At 40.8% G+C, this 20,821-nt stretch overlaps 1 protein-coding gene across 11 annotated transcripts in view; it reads left to right on the forward strand.

Annotated features, from left to right (window-relative positions):
* CCDC25 (coiled-coil domain containing 25) overlaps positions 1-6,420 on the forward strand; it is a 47,534-nt gene extending 41,114 nt beyond the window's left edge. For all 11 annotated transcript variants that reach the window (XM_010592349.3, XM_023550981.2, XM_064272647.1 and 8 more), the window contains one exon: positions 5,125-6,420. In XM_010592349.3, coding sequence (XP_010590651.1) covers positions 5,125-5,154 — 30 coding nt within the window. In that variant the 3' untranslated portion in view covers positions 5,155-6,420. The remainder of the gene's footprint in view (positions 1-5,124) is intronic.
* Positions 6,421-20,821: the final 14,401 nt, after the last annotated feature.

Here is a 20,821-nt window from a genome sequence, read left to right on the forward strand (position 1 = left end):
CTGCAGATCTGCCCAGTGCAATGTGTCATTTGATTTTTTGACTGCTGCTTCCATGGGCATTGATTGTGGATATAAGGAAAATGAAATCTTTTACAACTTCAGTCTTTTCTCTGTTTATCTTGATGTTGCTTATTGGTCCAGCTGTGAGGGTTTTTGTTTTCTTTGTGTTGAGGCGTAATCCATAGTGAAGGCTGTCTGTGGTCTTTGATCTTCATCAGTAAGTGCTCCTCTTCACTTTCAGCAAGCTCGTTTCATCTGCGTAATGCAGGTTGTTAATTAGTCTTCCTCCAATCCTGACGCACTGTTCTTCTTCATATAGTCCAGCTTCTTGGATTATTTGCTCAGCGTACAGATTGAATAAATATGGTGAAGGGGTACAGCCTTGATGCACACCTTTCTTGACTTTAAACCATGTAGTATCCCCTCGTTCTGCTCAGACGACTTCTCTTGGTCTATATAGGTTTCTCCTGAGCATAATTGTTCTGGAATTCCCATTCTTCCCAATATTATCCATAATTTGTTATGATCCACACCATCGAATGCCTTTGCATAGTCAATAAAACACAGGTAAACATCTTTCTGGTATTCTTTGCTTTCAGCCATGATCCATCTGACATCAGCAGTGATATCCCTTGTTCTACAACCTCTTCTGAATCTGTCTTAAATTTCTGGCAGTTCCCCGTCAATGTTCTGCTGCAACTGCTTTTGAATGATGTTCAGCAAAATTTTACTTGCGTGTGATATCGCTTGATAATTTCCACGTTTTATTGAAACACCTTTCTTTGCAATGGGCACAAATGTGGATCTCTTCCAGTTGGTTGGCCAGGTAGCTGTCTTCCAGATTTCTTGGCATAGGTGAGTGAGTGCTTACAGTGCTGCATTTGTTTGTTGAAACATCTCAATTGGTATTCTGTCAATTCCTGGAGGCTTGTTTTTCGCTAATGCCTTCAGTGCAGCTTGGACCTCTTCCTTCAGTATCATTGGTTCTTGATCATATGTTCACTTCTGAAATGACTGAACATCGACCGATTCTTTTTGGTACAGTGACTCTGTGTATTCCTTCCATCTTACTTTGATGCCTCCTGCATCATTTAACATTTTCCCCATAAAGTCCTTTAGTATTACAGATCGAGGCTTGAATTTTTTCTTCAGTTCTTTCAGCTGGAGAAATGCCGAGCGTCTTCCCATTTGGTTTTCTAACTCTGAGTCTTTGCACATTTCATTATACTTTGTCTTCTCAAACTGTCCTTGGAAATCTGTTCAGCTCTTTTACTTCATCATTTCTTCCTTTCACTTAGCTGCTCTGTGCTCAAGAGCAAGTTTCAGTGTTTTCTGATATCCATTTTGGTCTTTTCTTTCTTTCCAGTTTTTTTTAATGACCTCTCGCTTGCTTCATGTATGATGTCCTTGATGTCATTCAACCACTCATCTGGTGTTTGGTCATTAGTGTTTAATGCATCAAATCTGCTCTCGAGATGGTTTCTAAATTCAGGTGGGATATACTAAAGGTTGTACTTTGGCTCTCATGGACTTGTTCTAATTTGCTTTATCTTCAGCTTGACTTGCATATCAGCAATTGATGGTCTTTTCCACAGTTGGCCCTTGGCCTTGTTCTGACTGATGATATTGAGCTTTTTCATAGTCTCTGTACACAGATGTAGTCAGTTTGATTCCTATGTATTCCAGCTGATGAGGTCCATGTGTATAGCTATCGTTTATGTTGTTGGAGGAAGGCATTTGCAATAAAGAAGTCGTTGGTCTTGCAAAATTCTATCATGTGATCTCTGGCATCATTTCTGTCACCAAGGCCATATTTTGCAACTACCAAGCCTTCTTCCTTGTTTCCAACTTTCAGATGCCAGCCGCCAGTAATTATCCACACATCTAGATTGCATGTTTGACCAATTTCAGACTGCAGAAGTTGGTAAAAATCTTCAGTTTCTTCATCTTTCACCTTAGCGGTTGGTGCTTAAATTTGAATAATAATCATATTAACTGCTCTTCCTTGTAGACTTATGGATATTATCCTATCACTGACAGTGTTGTACCTCAGGATAGATCTTGCAATGTTCTTTTTGACGATGAACGTGACACCATTGCTCTTCAATTTGTCAATCCTGGCATAGTAGAATATATGATTGTCTGATTCAAAATGGCCAATACCAGTCCATTTCAGCTCACTAATGTCTAGGGTATTGATCTTTATGTGTTCCGTTTTCATTTTCTACAACTTCCAATTTTCCTAGATTCAGACTTCATACATTCCATGTTCCAATTATTAATGGATGTTTGCGGCTGTTTCTTTTCATTTTAAGTTGTGTCACATCAGCTGATGAAGATCCCGAAAGCTTGCCTCCATCCATGTCATTACAGGCGACTGTACTTTGAGGAGGCTGTTCTTCCCCAGTTGTATTTTGACGGCCTTCCAACCTGAGGGACTCATCTTCTGACACTGTATCAGGCAATGTTCCGCTGCTATTCATAAGATTTTCAGTGGCCAGTTTTTTTCAGAAATAGACTGCCAGGTCCTTCTTCCTGGCCTGTCTTAGTCTGGAAGCTCCACTGAAAGCTGTCTACCAGGGGTGACCCTGCCGGTATTTGAAATTCTGGTGGCAAAGCTTCCAGTATCACAGGAACATACAAGCCACCACAGTACAACAAACTGACAGACACATGGTGGATCAAAAGATGAGATGTATTTAATCTTTTTTGGAAGCAGTGTTCTTAGATTTCTTGAAACTATTGGAACAGTTTAACAGCCAAACAAAAGTATTTGACATATTCCAAATTTAATACCTTTGTTGTAGATATCGTTGCTTAGTAAAGCTTTCTGTTATTTTGAGGTCATTTTCTACCAGAAATCTGGCACCTATATTGTGTTATGAACATAGGCATTTTCGTTCCCGTCATTATGGAGTTTAAAAGTTTGGATATGTACATAACACACACAAATACTGTCTGATTAGTGACCAGTGTTAAAAAGCTCCAGAATTAGGAAGTGGAATTTTTAGGGCAAATTCCTTTGTCTCCCTCTTTTGCTTTCAGCCCTTACTCCTGTGCGCCACATTTGAATCAGGTTCAAGTTTCTGAGGAGGTTCTGTGCTAGTTGTTTTTATTCTGTCTGTCAGTGGAAAGGCCGTTACAGCTTTTTTTTTTGTCATAGTTCAAAAAAATAGGGTTCATTTCTGTCTTGTAACCATCTTCTGTTGAAGGATGCGGACCTTTTAATCATGTAATTTGACAGTATAATCAGTTGGTTTTTAAAAACTATTGTTCATGTAAGAGAGAACTTGATTTTTAATTAAGCTTATACAAGTTCATCAGGAACAATGTTAGTCTTTCATTCTGAAGCTGATTTTAGCTTTGAGTTTTTGGTCTCCTATTTAGAATAATTCTCTTCAATCTGTACTTTCTAACCCTTCTAAATTTGATATCAGGAACCATAAATAATTTTAACATTCCTTTATTTACTTAACACTTTATAAATAGGTGACAAGAAACCTTTTTTCTTTTTTTTACTGAAGAGTATACTGACTCTTAAAGTAAAAAGGCTCTAAGATATAAAAATTGTACAAATAAAGTCTTTTGGGTCTCAGATATGTTTTTAAAGTTACTGTAACATAGGTCCTCAAACCACATAGGAACTCATTGCAAATCTTACGGCCTTTATAGGGAATAATGGACTTCCACTGTCACCTACTTAATTATCTTACCAAGTTTTTCATCCTCTGTGTTTGGGATCTAAAGCATACATCGAAGATATGATGACTCTTTCATACATCACCAGTGTTATTATTTCCACTTAGGAGCTTAGTGAAGTCACAGTCCATGTGCCTGGGTATAATATAAACATTAGTCTGCTCTTCGTATAATTATCTAAAGCATTTTTACTGTAGCTTCAGTTAGTTGTGCCAATTGAAAGGAAGCATGGAGAGAGCCACTGAATGAAGCTGGAGATAAAACCAAACCAGACCTCACGGAAACATTGTTTTCTACTTGTATCTCATATTTCTCTATCCATTTTTAATAGAAGCTGATAAGGAGAAAAGCATATATACCTCTAAGCTTTTGTAATCTCCCTTTCTCTAATAGCATCTCCTCTGGTATTAAGCAATGGGAAGGAGATAGAAGGTGAGACAAATGACACAGTCAAGTTGGCTTTTTAAAGCAAATGTACCAGAACTCACACTACTAAGTGAATGGTAGCATTCAGAGTAGCTTGCTTAGGGTGTGCACTAGCACAGAAGGGAGTCTGGAGCTCTACTTTTGTACTTGGTCTTCAGGACTTGTTTATAAGCCACATGACATCAGTCCCTTTATATATTGTCACAAAACTTTTTTTTTTTGCTTTTTTAACTCAAAAACTTGGCAAGCCAGCTGACTCGATAATTAGCCTATATTTAGCTTCCTAACTACTATTCCTATATTGCAAACAACAACAACAAAAAAAACTATCTTCAAAGTGACAGATCTGTGACAACTTTGAGGCACAAAATAATGGAATTTGGGTTTGTGAGGTAGTTCCGGAAACCCTGGTGGCGTAGTGGTTAAGTGCTACGGCTGCTAACCAAGAGGTCGGCAGCTCGAATCCGCCAGGCGTTCCTTGAAACTCTATGGAGCAGTTCTACTCTGTCCTATAGGGTCTCTATGAGTTGGAATCAGCTCGACGGCAGTGGGTAGCGGTAGTAGTAGTGGTAGTAAGGTAGTTCCAAAGGGAGAATACCAGAAATATTTTGTGTTGTGCTAGCATTGTTGGCATAAGGGTATTGGTACACTGGTTGTTCGCATAATATGGATATTTGTTGAAGGATTGATCACATTTTCTTACAGTCACACTTGTTACAGTCCTATACTAAGTCATTTGGAAATCATTGGTCACTTGTAACTGTGTAATCAAGCTATGTAATGACACCTTAGAGAATATAGTTGCTAGTCCAGCTATCCCAAGCAACTGACAATTTAAGATGGAGAAGAAGTGTTGTGTGAGTCTTATTATTTTACTTTTTACACTCGGAATTTTCAAATTAGGGGTGAGAAGGAAATGTTTGTTAAGGCTAATTGTAAGTTTTAAAAATGGATTTATTTTCAAGGCTTTTATGGTTTTACTTTTCTTGTTTCCTACAGGACGGCAATGATTCAGATGAATTCATGTGAATGGAGAGGACCTTTGAAAGATGTGAATTTAGAGACAGTTGCAGACCTTTTGATTTCAGCTATGTTCTGAATTATAAAAAGCAAACAACCAAAATTCTGCCTTCATTCTACACAAATATTATTTTGGAGATTTAGAAAATACAGTTCTCTTTTTTGCTGACAGAAAAGGATCAGATACATACAGTACAGTTGAAGACAGCATATAACTTTAGGAAAGTGAAAATATTTTTGTCAGAACATGTCTTGGTATCTCCTGAAAGTTGGCTGCCCTTGTATTTTAGATAGACTTTAGAAAGAACCAACTCTGAAAAGTATTTCTTTTATTTGGTCTGTCCCTGAAAGACGATATCCAGAAAAGCTTTTCATAGTCTTAAAATATCTTCCCCTCGTTAAGAAGAATGTGTTGGTGGGCAATATATGTGAATATTCCCACACCCCTGATTAGAAAAAAATAGCACATAAGCATATGGATTTTGAAGACGATAGTGATACCTTCAGAAGACTGCTGCCTTCAATACTCACGATCCATTGTGTCATCTGAGTCTGTTAGCACAGTGATCCTCAGACTCTCAGCTTGTCCGAGTCTCTGTAGCCTTGCTTTCTTTGAGTGAGAGCCTCCATCTTTGAACCATCATAGTAAATAGTTGGTGTTAATCAGGGTTGGGCCTCTGTAAGTTTTTACCTGAGCACCAAGTAACCCAAGCCATATATTACAGCTTCCAGGCTCTGGAGTAGTTTCTCAGAACTAGGGTAAGAACTACAAAAGGGTTCTCTGTGAATCATTTCGGAAATGTAGGTTACCTAATTTTTGTCTTGGGATGCAGCATGAAGCAAAAGTCTACATTCTAATTACGATTTTTTAGAAATAATCAAGTATTTCACTAGCCAGCCAAGTAATTTACCTTGAAATAAGATTTCTTTTGAGTTGTAACCTGAGAGTTCAGATTTCTCAGTTGCAGATTTAGTGATTTAAGATATAACATTACTGCTTATTTGAACTGCTGTCCAATGTGACTCTGAATAGAAGATATATTTTTATTGTAGCATGTAAGGCAAACCCTGTAGAAAGAGAGGAAACACAACACTGAAAGGGAAAGAGAGCAAAGCCTGCAGGACAGGAGGGATTCCAGTTCATATTTTAATCACACTCCACGTGCAACATTGTTATTCTTACTTGTATTCTAATCCAGCAAAAATGATCTCCTAAGAGAAATATTCTACCTGTAGCGGCACTTTGGAACTGTGAATAAAACTAAAAGACTAGTATTTCAGTGTATCTCAAGTTGGTATGTTGGATTGAACTGGAAAATTCCCTCGAGGCATTCCAAAAAATGCTAACTTTTGAGAAGGTATGGAAGGTGACTCCAGAGATTAGTGATTTTGTGTGTGTGTGTGTGTGTGTGTGTGTGTGTGTATCTAATGATATTCAGGCTGGAGTTCTACAGTTTAAAAAATTATAATAAAGTATCATTTTTTATTTTGAAGGACATTCATGTATGAATTTTTAGAATTTGCTTGTTATGAAAAGGGCAGCCTGCATCCACAAGCTGGTTTTGAGGGTGATCTGGCTGCAAACTCATTTATCAATCTGGTAGCTTCTGCAGGGGTATCATCATCTTCCCATGCTGAGAAATGTATCCAGACCAGATGTTTACAGGGACAAAGTGAGTGACCTTTCCCAGACACACTCTTGTAGTTGTGTTTCTTCAGTAAGACAGCCCTTCTGCCTCTTACTCTATGTACTTCTTTAACTTTCTGCTACAGGCTTTTAAAGATGGAGAGATTTTGCCTTTAACTCTGTACCCACATTATAGCATATATGGATGGAACTTCTGAAGAGTATATTATTTTTCGTATAGCGTGAGAGATCCTTAGGCCCGAGTTTTAAACATTTCATAACTCTCGGCTTATGCCGGTTTAAAATGTCAAGTCCTGTCTTCTGAATTCTTATTTTGATTCTTAGTTCTTTAATCTTTTCAACCCTGCCTTGTTGGTTTCCCCTTACGTCTGCCTGTTTTTTCCGCTCCGTGTCAGGGAATCCAAAGACCTTTTCTTTTGAGATCCTGCATAGTTTCAGTGCTGACAGGTCAAAACTGTTGGTACTGAAGTTACCTCATTTCTTGCAATTGGTGTGTTTCCTCCGCTTTCTGTAGGGAAGTCCCAAATTTTTGCTACTTGTGTGAGTTTTGCCCGGAGTCACATCAGCACATCCTGATGCTTCCTCTCTGGGTTCGAGTCATCTTTCCAACTGTATCCCGAGTTTCACCAGCAGGTGGGGTTCATCAGTTCACATCATCATCTAATTTACTGCACCAACCCTGCTCTGTTGTCTATTCCTAACAGCTGCAGAATTCATGTTTCTTACACACCTTGGTTGGTCTAGGGTCACTATCTCTGGGCAAGGGAGGTTTGTCAAAGAGTTTGTGCTAGAACAAAAAAGAACAACAGTGTCACGTCCTTTTATCCATTGGGTGGTTCTCCAAAATACCCAAGATTTTGACGTTAGCAGTGTAGGTGACAGGCTTTGTTTGAACCCCTTTATTATCTTTTTGTTTGGTTGATTTTACTGTTTTGGATTCTAAGGCATAGATTTTAGCGAGCCCTTGTAACTGCTCAGTGCCCATAGTTTTCCCACCGAGGAAAGAAGGTGTGAGCTACACATGCAGCAAGATGAGAGAGGGAGAGAGCAGCTCAATCCTCCAGTTTAAGACAAAAGCTGTTCCTTCAGCTGCATCTGTCTTGAGATGGGAAGCTCTTACTTTCCAGGCTGGAGCAGGTCACAGGGAAAATTGAGCTGGGTGGCAAAATGCCTCCATTGGAATAGTTGTCCAGTTTCCTGAATTTTGATAATAAAGTCTGCTTTTTCTTTGTTTTATTTGAAGTATGGCATTGTGAATAACATTACATAGTCAAAATTATTATATTGCAATGAGTGGGTGACTGTTTGATTTTAAAGTAAACTGTAAAAACGACCAAGCTATAATCAAAAGTGTAAAATAAGAGGCTTAAAGAAACCCCAGCTTCTCAAACTGAATTTTAGTCTGGACCCCACCTAATTCCAGTGAGTATGTGACAGCTCAGAAGTGAAGACAGCATTGCTGTATTGCCCAAACAGATTCACATTGAAGTTATACTTGGTGAGCTCTTAGTCCACCAGGCACGTGTGGGCCCAGCATAGGGCAGGAGACTGTATATTATGTCATTTCAAAAATGAAATGCCAACTGCAAGCCCACAATGTCCTGGGTCAATGCTGTGTAAAATATAATAAAAGTTAATAGTTTGAGTAGAACAGTGTGGGGGGGGAGTGGAGGAGGTTTACTTTTAATTTTTCTCCTTCAAAGCTCAGTCGTAACTGATGGAATGTGCATACTACATGCAGTGATGGCTTTTATAAACAATTATTTGTGCGGCAGGAGGACATGAGCAAGTGAGAGTAGAGAGAAGAGCACCCAAGAATTCCAGGAAGAGGATTGAAGAGCCTAGACCTAAAGGGTGGTGATGTTTGAGTACTACAGTTTGGAGTTTACAACTTAACACTTCTCCCCAAACTCCTAGGGACCTGCCTGCGATTTTGACCAGGATGAGGCTGCAAATATGAATTTCTGTTGGAATGATATCATCGATATCTGCAGTGGCTCTGGACCAGTTTTTTGTTCATAGTTTTTTACCCCGTCGGTGATAGAGCTCATGCTAATGTTAGTGTGTGCAGGGAGGGGTAGAGAGAGGCACACGAACACATGCAAGTTGCTGTTATATGTTTGCAGACCTTTGTCTTCTACTACTTTCTAGTGGGGGGCCGTACCTGCGTTCTTTCGGCTTAACTGCCTTAACTACTTGAATTCTGGGGTTTTAAGTTTTTGCATAAATTAAGTATTTGGGGAATGTCTGTTGAAACCAGAATTCTCATACAGAAAAACTTGGAGATCCATGTGTATACACTAGGTGCGCTGTTGTGCACCGAAAGCATCTAAAGCCATTAACCATGGTTTATCATTAGAATATGCATACCTCTGTTTTTCTGTCTCATGTTGATTACCTGGTTTTGCTGTTCAGATGTTTTGGTTGTATTAATTATTAAGGGAACGCCAAGCTTCCCACCTTAGTGGTTTTGACTGTGAGCCTGCACCACAGCCAGATGAAACAAAACACAGGGCTCTGCTGTGGGCAACTCTGACTGACACTGACTCGGCATTGCTGCATTTGTTCACAGCAAAGGAGCCTAAGCCAGGGGAAGTTAATGCCAACTCTGTGGAAATCCCGTGTAACTTTGCTAGCTCTCAAACCTGGTGAGTGGGTGTCAATATTGATGGTTGGGGAAAAAAGAATTCTCCAAAGTCAGTATTGTTTTTTGTTCCCACATCAACCCCATCCTGCCTAAATGAGGCCTTAGCTGCCCGGGCTCTTGTTGGTGTTTTGGCTTCTGCCTCAGCAGCTGGCCTGGCATAGAGAAGGCTAAGATTTGCTTATGATTTCAGGAGAAAACTGGGATCTTTCTAGTGGTAAAGGCTGATCTGTCAGTCTTGAGTCTAGGACAGTCCAGGATCAACAGGTTAGGATTACAGACTGAAAACGGAAAAGAGTATTCATATAAGCACTGCAGAGTGCCCTTTTAGCCAGTTCAGCCTTGTCAGAATTATCTTCAATTGTGAAGTCCTTAGCTTCATTATATTACACCCCCTCAAAACTCTGAAATTTGTGTTTTATGGCTAAGGTACATAGCATCAATAGGCTTACATAACGTATTTCCAAACAAGTCTTTGGAAAGATGGAAGGTCTGAAATAGGCAAAGCTTAAATTTAGTCACAGGAAAAAGCTTAATATTGGTGCCAATGGTTAGAAAATGTTTCCTGTTTTCAACAAGAAGGGAGAAGGGGGTCTATGTTCCTGACCCCCACTCCCAAAATGTGGCTCCTTCCAGTTTTTCCTATGATGGAAAGTTATGCTGCCATATTTAAAACCAGCTATTGATCAGGGGTTTATAACAGTAAAACCTTTGTGAACAGATATCAATTTCCTGGACTTTTTCTCCCCCTCACTTTCATCAAAACAAGACAACCATTGAGACAGACGCTGCCTTATTAGAGACTGTTGGTTGTTAGCTGCCATTGAATTGGCCCCTGACTCTTGGGTACTCCATGCACAATGGGATCAGGCCATTATGATCCATGGGGTTTTCACTGGCTGATTTTCAGAAGTAGATTTCCAGGCCTTTCTTCTTTGTCTCAGTCTGAAAGCTCTGCTGAAACCTGTTAACAGCATCATAGTAACATCTATTGGCAGATGGGTGATGGCTGCATATGAGGTGCATGGGCCAGGAATCAAACTCCTGTCTCCCACATGGAAGGCAAGAATTCAACCACTGAACTGCCATTGAAACCAGTTGCCATGGAATTGATTTCAACTCATGGTGACCCCATGTGTGTCAGATTAGAACTGTGCTCCGCAGGGTTTTCAATTACTTTTTTTGGAAGTAGATCGCCAGGCCTTTCTTCCAAGGCACCCCTGGGTGGACTAGAACTTCCAGCTTTTCATTAACAGCAGAGCACCACCGAGGGGCTCCTGTCAGGGATTAAAGAAGGTTAAAAAAAACATGCAAACCGCCCCTCATCTCAGCATGCCAATTCCTCTTTCAAGCCCTCTCTAAACTCCACTGGAGGAATGGGCCACACAGGACCTGGAGTTCAGAGTTATTAGGATTTTTTCTTTTTAATTTACATGAGCGGATATGGTTCAAAACTCAAAAGTTATACAAGGGTATAGGGTGAAAAATGTTCTCAGTTCCCCTTTTTGGGGTCAAACTGTTACAGTTTTTTAATGTATTTCTCAGAAGCTGTTGATCTGGACTCAGTTCGGCTCTGGGATTCTGTCTGCTCTTGGCCTCGAGGAGTTAGTGGTTCAGCTAAAGTGGTTCTCTCCCCTCCTGGGATATTTAAAGAAAAAATACCCTGAGGTTTCCCAGACAGGACAACTGGCAGCTGGGGTTTAGGGGAAGGTAATGAGTTCAGAAATGGAGAGGAACGACGAGAATTAAGAGTCCCTCGGCTTTCCCACCCACAAATAACCTCTGCTTGGACACCAAGGTACAGGATGGACTGTCTGAATAAGCTTCTGCATTCCAATTAAAATCTGAGCTCCGTGGAGAATGAACCAAGGTAAGTAAGAAACTGCTAACTTCCATCGGTGTGCTTAGGCCTAGGGAAGAAGTGTGTGTGTGTGAGAAGGTGGGAACATGACTGGCCCTAGGCAACTCAAAATATTAATGCTCCAACTCTGCTTTGATTCTCCTTCAGTACAGCTTGGACGTCCCCGGTCAGTACCATCGGTTCCTGAGCATATGCTGCCCCTTGAAATGGTTGAGTGTCGACTAATTCTTTTTGTATAATGACTGTGTATTCCTTCCATCTTTTTATGCTTCTTGCATTGTTTAGTATTTTCCCCATAGAATCCTTCACCACGGCAACTAGGCATTCTATTTACACCCCAAAATTATAATACCCAGTACCCTATTGCCTCATTATACTCCAGAAAGGATGGGAGAAAAGATCTAGTGTCAGTGAGGATTGGTATACACAGTATAACCACGGAACAGGGGGCCATTCACCACTCACCACTCCACACTCCACACAGACTTTTCTAAGGGTGGAGTGGCCACTCAGACTAGGAGAATGGTGCACCTAAAGCCAAGGAAGCGAAACTACTGTCCCAGTGGGCCTGGAAGGCGGAGCTGAAGCCCGGGGCTGAGGGACCTCCACTTGGAATCTGGAGAGAGTGGCCAATACCTAGAGTCTGGAGGGTAGGGCCATTGTGTAAATTGTCTCAGAGAACAGAGGATTATTTTCAAAGCCTTGAGGGCTAATGTAATGTGTTTTGCTGACTTGCGTGGTGCCTGTTACGCCTTCTTTCCCTCCAGTTTCTCCCATTGGTATGGAAATGTCTATTTTATGGCTGTTCTGCCATTGTACCCTTGGAAGCAGATAATTTGTATTCTAGATTTCACAAATCGAGGAATTTTTGGATTTTGGACTTGGGAGTTGTCTTTTGCTATGACACGATGGGGTGAATATGTTTTGCATGTTGCAAGGATGTGAATTTTGGGGGGCCAAAGGGTGGAGTGTAATGGATTGAATTGTGTCCCCACAAAATATGTGTCAGCTTGGTTAGGTCATGTGTGGTTGTCCTCCATTTTGTGATTTTCCTATATGTTATAAATCAGTCTCTGCCTGTGGTTAAAGAGTATTAGAGTGGGATGTAACACACTTGTCCAGGCCACATCCCTGATCCAGTGTAAAAGGATTTTCCCTGGGGTGTGGCCTGCATCACGTTTTATCTCTCAAGAGATGAAAGGGAAGCAAGCAGAAAGTCAGGGACCTCATACCACCAGGAAAGCAGTACCAGGAGCAGCATGCATCCTTTGGACACGGAGTCCCTGTGCCTGAGAACTCCTCGGCCAGGGGAAGATTGAGGACAAGGGCCTTCCTCAAGAGCCGTCAGAGAGAGAAAGCCTTCCCCTAGAGCTGATGCCATGAATTTGGACTTGTAACCTACCAGACTGTGAGAAAATAAATTTCTCTTTGTTAAAGGCATCCACTTATGGTATTTCTGTTATGGCAGCACTAGATGACTAAGACAGAATTTGGCACTGGGAGTGGGGTATATAGCTCGGCTACTTCTCTGTGTGACTTGAGACAAGTCACTTGTCCTCTCTGGGTCTCTTTTTACCCATTTGAAATGAGGAATAAGTTCCAGTGCCTACAAAGGTCAGGTAACAGCAATGAGGGCAGGGGAGGAGGATGGGTAAACACGTGGCACACATTACAATGCACTGGGGAGCACAAAGCACTTCTTAAGGGCCACTGCCACTCAGCTCTGGCTAAGTGTTGACATAGGGAAATAAAGGTTTATAAGTTGTATACGAGAAACCTGTACAACCGACTCACTGAAGGGGCCATACTTGATGGGACAATAAAAGGGAAATGGATTTTTCCCTTCCAACCACTCCCTTCAACAATTCATTGATTTCTTTTCCCCACCTTGTGATGACATCTCAGACAGACAGATGAGATTCCATGACTTGCTGATCACTTTCCAATATAAGAACAATTCCATTTTAAAATTTGGACACCTTTTCTGGTACTAAAAATTCCAGTTGGTTGAAATCAATGCTTGAATCGCTTGAATCTCATATATCATTCAAAACTTCAACCCACCTTCTAGTTCCAGTCTGACTCTTCACTCTGCCTCTTCCACCTCTTCGCCCATTCTTTTCCTCTTCCCCAGCAGCCGGCTTCTCCAGAATTGGGGCAGAAGCCAGATAAGGTGTATATAAGAGGTTAGCTGCTTGATCTCCAGGACAGGGGCAGAGGCGAGGAGTTGGAGAAAAAGGGGGGAAGTCTTTTGTGACAGGTACTGTTTAATCTGGTTATTGGTGCCCTTTATACATGGGGTGGCCATGAGTTAGAACTGACTTGATGGCAATTAACAACAACAATAACAACAAGATGCAGGAGGTGCCCAGTGCTGGCTCCTCATGGGGCCCATTTATGAATTTTCAGGCTCACCCAAAGGATTTTCACTGCCATAGTCTCTGATACTAGAATGCACTTTCAAGCTGAGTTCTTGCAAACCTCCCAGCCCCCAGTGGTATACCCCACAGCCTCTTCTTGAGACTTGAGTACACTTGCCTTAGCAATAGCCTCATCAGTGATGTCTCAACAAGATGGCTGTACCTTGGAACCTAGCTATCTTCCTTGGCTTCCACTTGACCAGAGGGAAACCTCCCCTAGCCAAATGTGGCAACTGCAGTTTGCCCAAATGCTTCCACTCTCTCCTCAACCTACCATTATGGGTGGCTTTATCTAGCTTCCTGCTCTAGAATTATCCAGGTGAGAGTCAGGATCAGTCTGTATGTTAAAGCATGCCAAAGATGGGCCCGCAGGTCCAGCAAGCAAGCCCCTGGCAAGGAAATGAGATGCCAGTTTCTCCTAACGGATTGTACCCCACTTTCACCTCAGGCCCATCCAGTAGTTCTTGAAGGTCTGCTCATTTGTCTTGGGTAGTGGAAGTGGAAGAGTCATAGCTCTCTTCCTGCTGTTGTTAGGTACCGTTGAGATGGTTCTGACTCACAGGGACCCTATGTACAACAGAACAAAACACTGCCCTGTCCTGCACCATCCTCACAATTGTTGTTATGCTTGAGTCTATTGTTGCAGCCATTGTGTCAGTCCATCTCATCAAGGGTCTTCCTCTTTTTTGCTGACCCTCTGCTTTACCAAGTATGATGTCCTTCTCCAGGGACTGGTCCATCCTGATAACATGTCCAAAGTATGTGAGACAAAGTCTCGCCATCTTTGCTTCTAAGAAGCATCTGGCTGTACTTCTTCCAAGACAGATTTGTTTGTTCTTCTGGCAGTCCATGGTATATTCAATATTCTTTATGAACGCCATAATTCAAAGGCATCGATTCTTCTTTGGTCTTCTTTACTCATTGTCCAGCTTTTGCATGCACATGTTGTTTTTGTGGTTAGGTGCCGTTGAGTTGGTTCCAACTCATAGTGAACCTATGTACAACAGAATAAAACACTGCCTGGTCCTGCGCCATCCTCACAATCCTTTTTATGCTTGAGCCCATTGTTGTAGCCACTGTGTCGGTCCATCACATTGAGGGTCTTCCTCTTTTTTGCTGACCCTATACTTTACCAAGCACGATGTCTTTCGCCTATGAGGCGATTAAAAACACCATGGCTTGGGTCAGGTGCACCTTAGTCCTTAAAGTGACATCTTTGCTTTTTCACACTTTAAAGAGGTCTTTTGCTGCAGATTTGCCTAGTGCAATGTCTTCTTTGATTTCTTGACTGCTGCTTCCATGGGCATTGATTGCGGATCCAAGTAAAATGAAATCCTTTACGACTTCAATCTTTTCTCCATTTATCATGATGTTACTTACTCGTCCAGTTGTGAGGATTTTTGTTTTCCTTATGTTAAGGTGTAATCGATACTAAAGGCTGTAGTCTTTGATCTTCATCCATAAGTGCTTCAAGTCCTCTTCATTTCCAGCAAGCAAAGTTGTGTCTTCTGCATATCACAGGTCGTTATTGAGTCTTCCTCCAATCCTGATGCCACATTCTTCTTCATATAGTCTAGCTTCTAGGATTATTAGCTCAGCCTACAGATTGAGTAAATATGGTGAAGGATACGACCTTGATGCACACCTTCCCTGATATTAAACCACCCATTATCCCCTTGTTCTGTTCAAATGACTACCTCTTCGTCTACATACAGGTTCCTCATGAATACAATTAAGTGTTCTGAAATTCCCATTCTTTGTAATGTTATCTGAAATTGGTTATGATCCACACATTTGATTGCCTTTGCATAGTCAATAAAACACAGGTAAACGTCTTTCTGATATTCTCTGCTTTCAGCTAAGATCCGTCTCACATCAGCAATGATATCCCTGGTTCCACACCCTCTTCTGAATCCAGCTTGAATTTCTGACAGTTCCCTGTTGATGTACTGCTGCAACCGCTTTTGAATGATCTTCAGCAAAGTTTTACTTGTGTGTGGTATTAGTGATATTGTTCAGTAATTTCTGCATTCTCTTGGATCACATTTCTTGGGGATGGGCACAAATGTGGATCTCTTCCAGTCGGTTGGCCAGGTAGTTAGCTGTCTTCCAAATTTCTTGGCATAGGGGAGTGAGTGCTTCCAGCTTGCATCCATTTGTTGAAACATCTCAAAAGGTATTCTGTCAATTCCTGGAGGCTTGTTTTTCGCCAGTGCCTTCAGTGCAGCTTGGACCTCTTCCTTCAGTACCATTGGTTCTACTTTTTGGAACAATGACTCTGTATATTCCTTCCATCTTCTTTTGCTGCTTTCTGAATAGTTTCATATTTCCCCAGTGAAGTCCTTCACTATTGCAACTCAAGGCTTGAATTTTCTCTTCAGTTCTTTCAGCTTAAGAAATGCCGAGCATGTTCTTCCCTTTTGGTTTTCTAACTCTAGGTCTTTGTACATTTCATTATACTGCTTTACTTTGTTTTCTTGAGCCTCCCTTTGAAATCTTCTGTTCAACTCTTTTACTTCGTCGTTTCTTCCTTTTGCTTTAGCTACTCTACCTTCAAGAGCAAGTTTCAGATCTCTTCTGATATCAATTTTGGTCTGTTCTTTCTTGCCTGTCTTTTTAATTCTCTCTCCCTGGGCTTATGAAATTCTTTCATTGTAGTCCTCTTGATTTGTCATTCCTTATATAGGCTATTGGGATGATTTGTTTTGGTGTCCTTTAGTAAGTCCCACATTGACATGTCTTGCACCTTTATTGAGAATGTGGAATTACTTGCCACTTATTGCTCTCAGCTTTGGGACTTTGTGAATATTGTGTTCCATTACAAACCTGGATCTTTAGGTAAAATTTCCAAAATTTTACATGTTGGCTCAAAATTATTCAACAGTGTATAGGCCACGCAAGATATTCTGTTGGATGCATATTCCCCATGCACTATCAGTTTGATATTCTGGGTTAGAATGAGCTCTAAGCTCTCCAGTTCTAATAGTCTGTGAATTTATCATTTTCCTAGATTTAGTAAGAAATGTGGCGTCAGGATTGGTGGAAGACTCATTAACAACCTGCAATATGCAGATGACACAATCTGCTGAAAGCAAAGAGGACTTGAAGCACTTATTTTGAAGATCAAAGACTACAGCCTGCAGATGGATTACACCTCAACATAAAGAAAAAAAAAAATCCTCACAACTGGACCAATAAGCAACATTATGATAAATGGAGAAAGTATTGAAGTTGTCAAGGATTTCATTTCACTTGGATCCACAATCAGTGCGCGTGGAAGCAACAGTTAAACGATGAATTGCATTGGGCAAGTCTGCTACAAAAGACCTCTTTTAAAGTGTTGAAAAGCAAAGATGTTGCTTTGAGGACTATGGTGTGCCTGATCCAATCCATGATAGTTTCAGTGCATGTGAAAACTGGGCACTGAATAAGGAAGATGGAAGAAGAATTGATGCCTTTGAATTATGGTGTTGGCAGAGAATATTAAATATACCATGGAGTGCCAGAAGGATGAACAAGTCTGTCTTGGAAGAAGTATAGCCAGAGTGCTTCTTGGAATGCAAGAATGGCAAGATTTCATCTCACATACTTTGGACATTATCAGGAGGGACCAGTCCCTGGAGAAGGACATCATGCTTTGTAAGATAGAGGGTAAGGAAAAAGAAAGATCCTCGATGAAATGGATTGACACAGTGGGTGCAACAGTGGGCTCAGGCATAGTAACAATTGTGAGGATGGTGCAGGACCGGGTAGTGTTTCATTCTGTTGTACATACGGTTTCTATGAATCGGAACCCACTTGATGGCACCTAACAACAACAACTGGAAGTTATGCAAGCTCCACCATCTATCCCCACCCCTCCCCCAGGAATTTTGGGTTGTAGAGGTGTCCCGGAAATGCATTATCCTGAGTAAACGCCACCATTGTCCTGGAGAAAGAAGAAACGAAAGGAAAAGCCAGCAGATGGCAGCAGAGAATAAGCACAAGAACGGGTCTCAGCTTCCTTCCTGTCGTGCTTCTGGCTGCCCTTGTGGAGTACATAGTGTATTCTTCCAGTTGAATGGAAGTTGAACATAGGGCTACAGGTACCCCCTGGCAGTAAGAATCTTGCAGGATACCTGGAAAAATTACGCTTCTGGAGGGTCTTAAAGCTCTTTGTCATTGAAATCTTAAAAATGTGGGAGGGAAGTTGCCTGAAACTTCTAAACTAATAGCATGTATTGATTTTAAAATAAAATTGCTGCGAAATCATAATGCTTCTACTTTAAAATGAATCTCTTTTGCTTCAGAACGACCTGTCTTTCCTGCACAGGCATAATGCACTAGCATCATAGTCTGTGGAGGTTAGAAGGGACCTCAAAGGTCATCTAAGCCAATCGTACTTTTCTGTGCCCTTTATAACATCCCTCAAGAGAAGCCCTCCATCCTCAGCATGAATGCCTTCAGAGACAGGAAGCTCATTACTTTGTAAAGCCACCCGTTTATTAGGAAGTTATTTTATGGAGCCTAAGTTTGCCACAGAGTAACTCATTGGACCTAGTTCTGTCTTTTGGAGACGTGCAGTGAAAATTGAATTCCTCTTCCATATAACAGCCTTGAAAGGTTTGAACACAGCTGTCAAGTGTCACCTGTGACTGCTCCAAACATCCTACTCCCTAGGGTCTGGTGTCACATGGGAAAAAGCAACTGAGAACAGAAGACGGCACCTCACATCACATCGGTCAAGTCTTCCCAGCTCTGCTCTGTTTGCCCAACTCTCAGGGAAAGAGCAGCTCCCAGGACTGCATAAGGTCTCCAGCCATGACCCCAGCTGCCTGCACAGAGAAGGGTAGAGTACATTCTTCTCCAAATATAGTCTGGATCACTTGACTCTGGTTTACATTGTTGATAAAATCCCCTAAGTTGTTTCCACACAACAATTTGATTAGACTATTCTGGACTTTGGTTTTTTTAGCCCTAGTGTTTTGTTTTGTTTTTTTTTTTTAGTGTAGGACTTTGGATTTATTCTTTTAAAATTATATTTTCTTAAACTATTAAATGTAACTAACATACAAAAGAGTGTATGAAATTATATGTTTATTTTAAAGAATGATAATGTGAACACCTGAATTCTATCACTCAGGCTAAGAAATAGGACAGTACTACTACCACCTACCCCCCAAAGGGAACTCTGGTGGAACAATAGTTAAGTGCTCAACTGCTAGCCAAAAAGTTGGCAGTTCGAACCCACCCAGCAGCTCTATGGGAGAAAGACCTGGCAATCTGCTCACATAAAGATTGTAGCCTAGAAACAATATGGAGCAGTTCTACTCTGTCACATGAGGTTGCTAAGAGTTGGAATCAACTTGATGGCACTTGTCTTAGGCTGGGTTCTCTGTTTATATATAAAAATATATATATATATATCTGTATATATAGAGATATATGGAGAGAGAGAATGGAAACGGCTCACATGGTTGTAGAGGCTGCCAAGTCCCAAATTCATGGGTCAGACATCAGGCTGGAGCCTTCTCCTGACCCATGTAGCTGCAGAGGCTGATGAATTCAAGATCAGCAGATCAGATAGCAGGCCGCTGGCTCACAGGCTGCCGAGGCTCCTGAATCCCAAGATCAGCAGCAATATGGGAGGCAGCTAGCTCAAGTCCCAAGAACTGAATGTCAGATGATGATGAGCTGGAAGCAGGATCCAGAGCAAGTGAACAAGCTTTGCCAGAACGCCCATATAAATATTGGATATAAGCCACACCCCTGAAGAAACTTTTCTTACAACTGATTGGCTGATCACATCAGATCACATCATGGAGGATGACTACATCGTTACTTAGCTGCCAAGCCACTGAGAATCATGGCTCAGCCAAGTTGAAACACAACCTTAACAATCAGAGCACCTAATAACCACATCAGCAACACCCCTCTGAGGGCCCTCTTGTATCATTTCCTAATCACATCCCTTCCTTAGCTCCAATTCTCCTGACTTTTGTTACCATCATTCCCTTGCTTTTCTTCATAGCTTTTATTCCTTACACGTATTTCCCTAAACAATACATTGCTTAGTTTTGCCTTTTCAAACTTTATATAAATGGAATCTTATTGTAATGTTTCCTTCTGTGACTTCCTTCTTTCACTCAGCATGTTTTTGATGCACCTTTTTCTATTAAAGGCACCTTGTTACAGTCTACCTATTGAGTTATTTCTGGTTCTAATTATTTCCTCAAATATAATCATTTTTTCAAGCTTTTTATTACCTACAGATTTGTAAACATTCCTTCTATATTGTCATCCAAAAAATTGTGAAAATGTTGAATGGGATAGTCTTAGGATAGTGCCTTCAGCAAGCTTTGAGAAATATCCCTTCTGATTGAGATTAATCCATTATTCAGCACTTTTTGGGCACCCTCAACCAGTCACTAATCCTTGTAATTTAACTTTATTCCAGCCTATATTGTCCTCTGTGCTCGCATGGTTATCAAAAAACACCCTGTTGAAATCCAGATAAAATGTATTTATGGCATTTTCCTGATCTACCTGTCCAACAACAGGAAATGAGGCTTAGATAACTTGTTTGCTCTAGTAACTGCTGCTCTTTTCTAAACAGCACAAAGCAGTCCCTTGGTTAGCAGTTCTATAATTTTGCCTAAGATTGATATCAAGCTCATGAAGTCTGGAATTCTGTCAATTCACCCTCAACCTTTGGAAAATCAGAACTACACTTTCCAATCACTTGAGTGATTTCCCAGGGGTATACTTCATCTGAGTCAGGAAGCTAGGATTTGGAGAGAACTAAGAAAGAAAGCCATTTTTTTGTATGTCTTAACCATGTAACATGTATAAAACGAATACTGTTTTCATTAGATTCCTATCTTTTCTAAAAAATATGATTGTAGATGATTAGGTTTGTGGAATTTTTAACTTAATTTTTTTTTTTTACTTTTTTTTTCATTTTTTTAAACAACAAATTCCCATTTTCCCTTTCCCCCAGCTCCTGTTAACCACAAAACTACTTTTGTCTCTATGCATTTGCCTATTCTATCTAGATATTTCATACAAGTGGGATCATGCATCATTTGTCCTTTTGTGTCTGACTTATTTCACCTAGCATGTTT

The sequence above is a fragment of the Loxodonta africana genome, chromosome 19 (genome assembly GCF_030014295.1).
Source record: "Loxodonta africana isolate mLoxAfr1 chromosome 19, mLoxAfr1.hap2, whole genome shotgun sequence".
Lineage (NCBI taxonomy): Eukaryota > Metazoa > Chordata > Mammalia > Proboscidea > Elephantidae > Loxodonta > Loxodonta africana.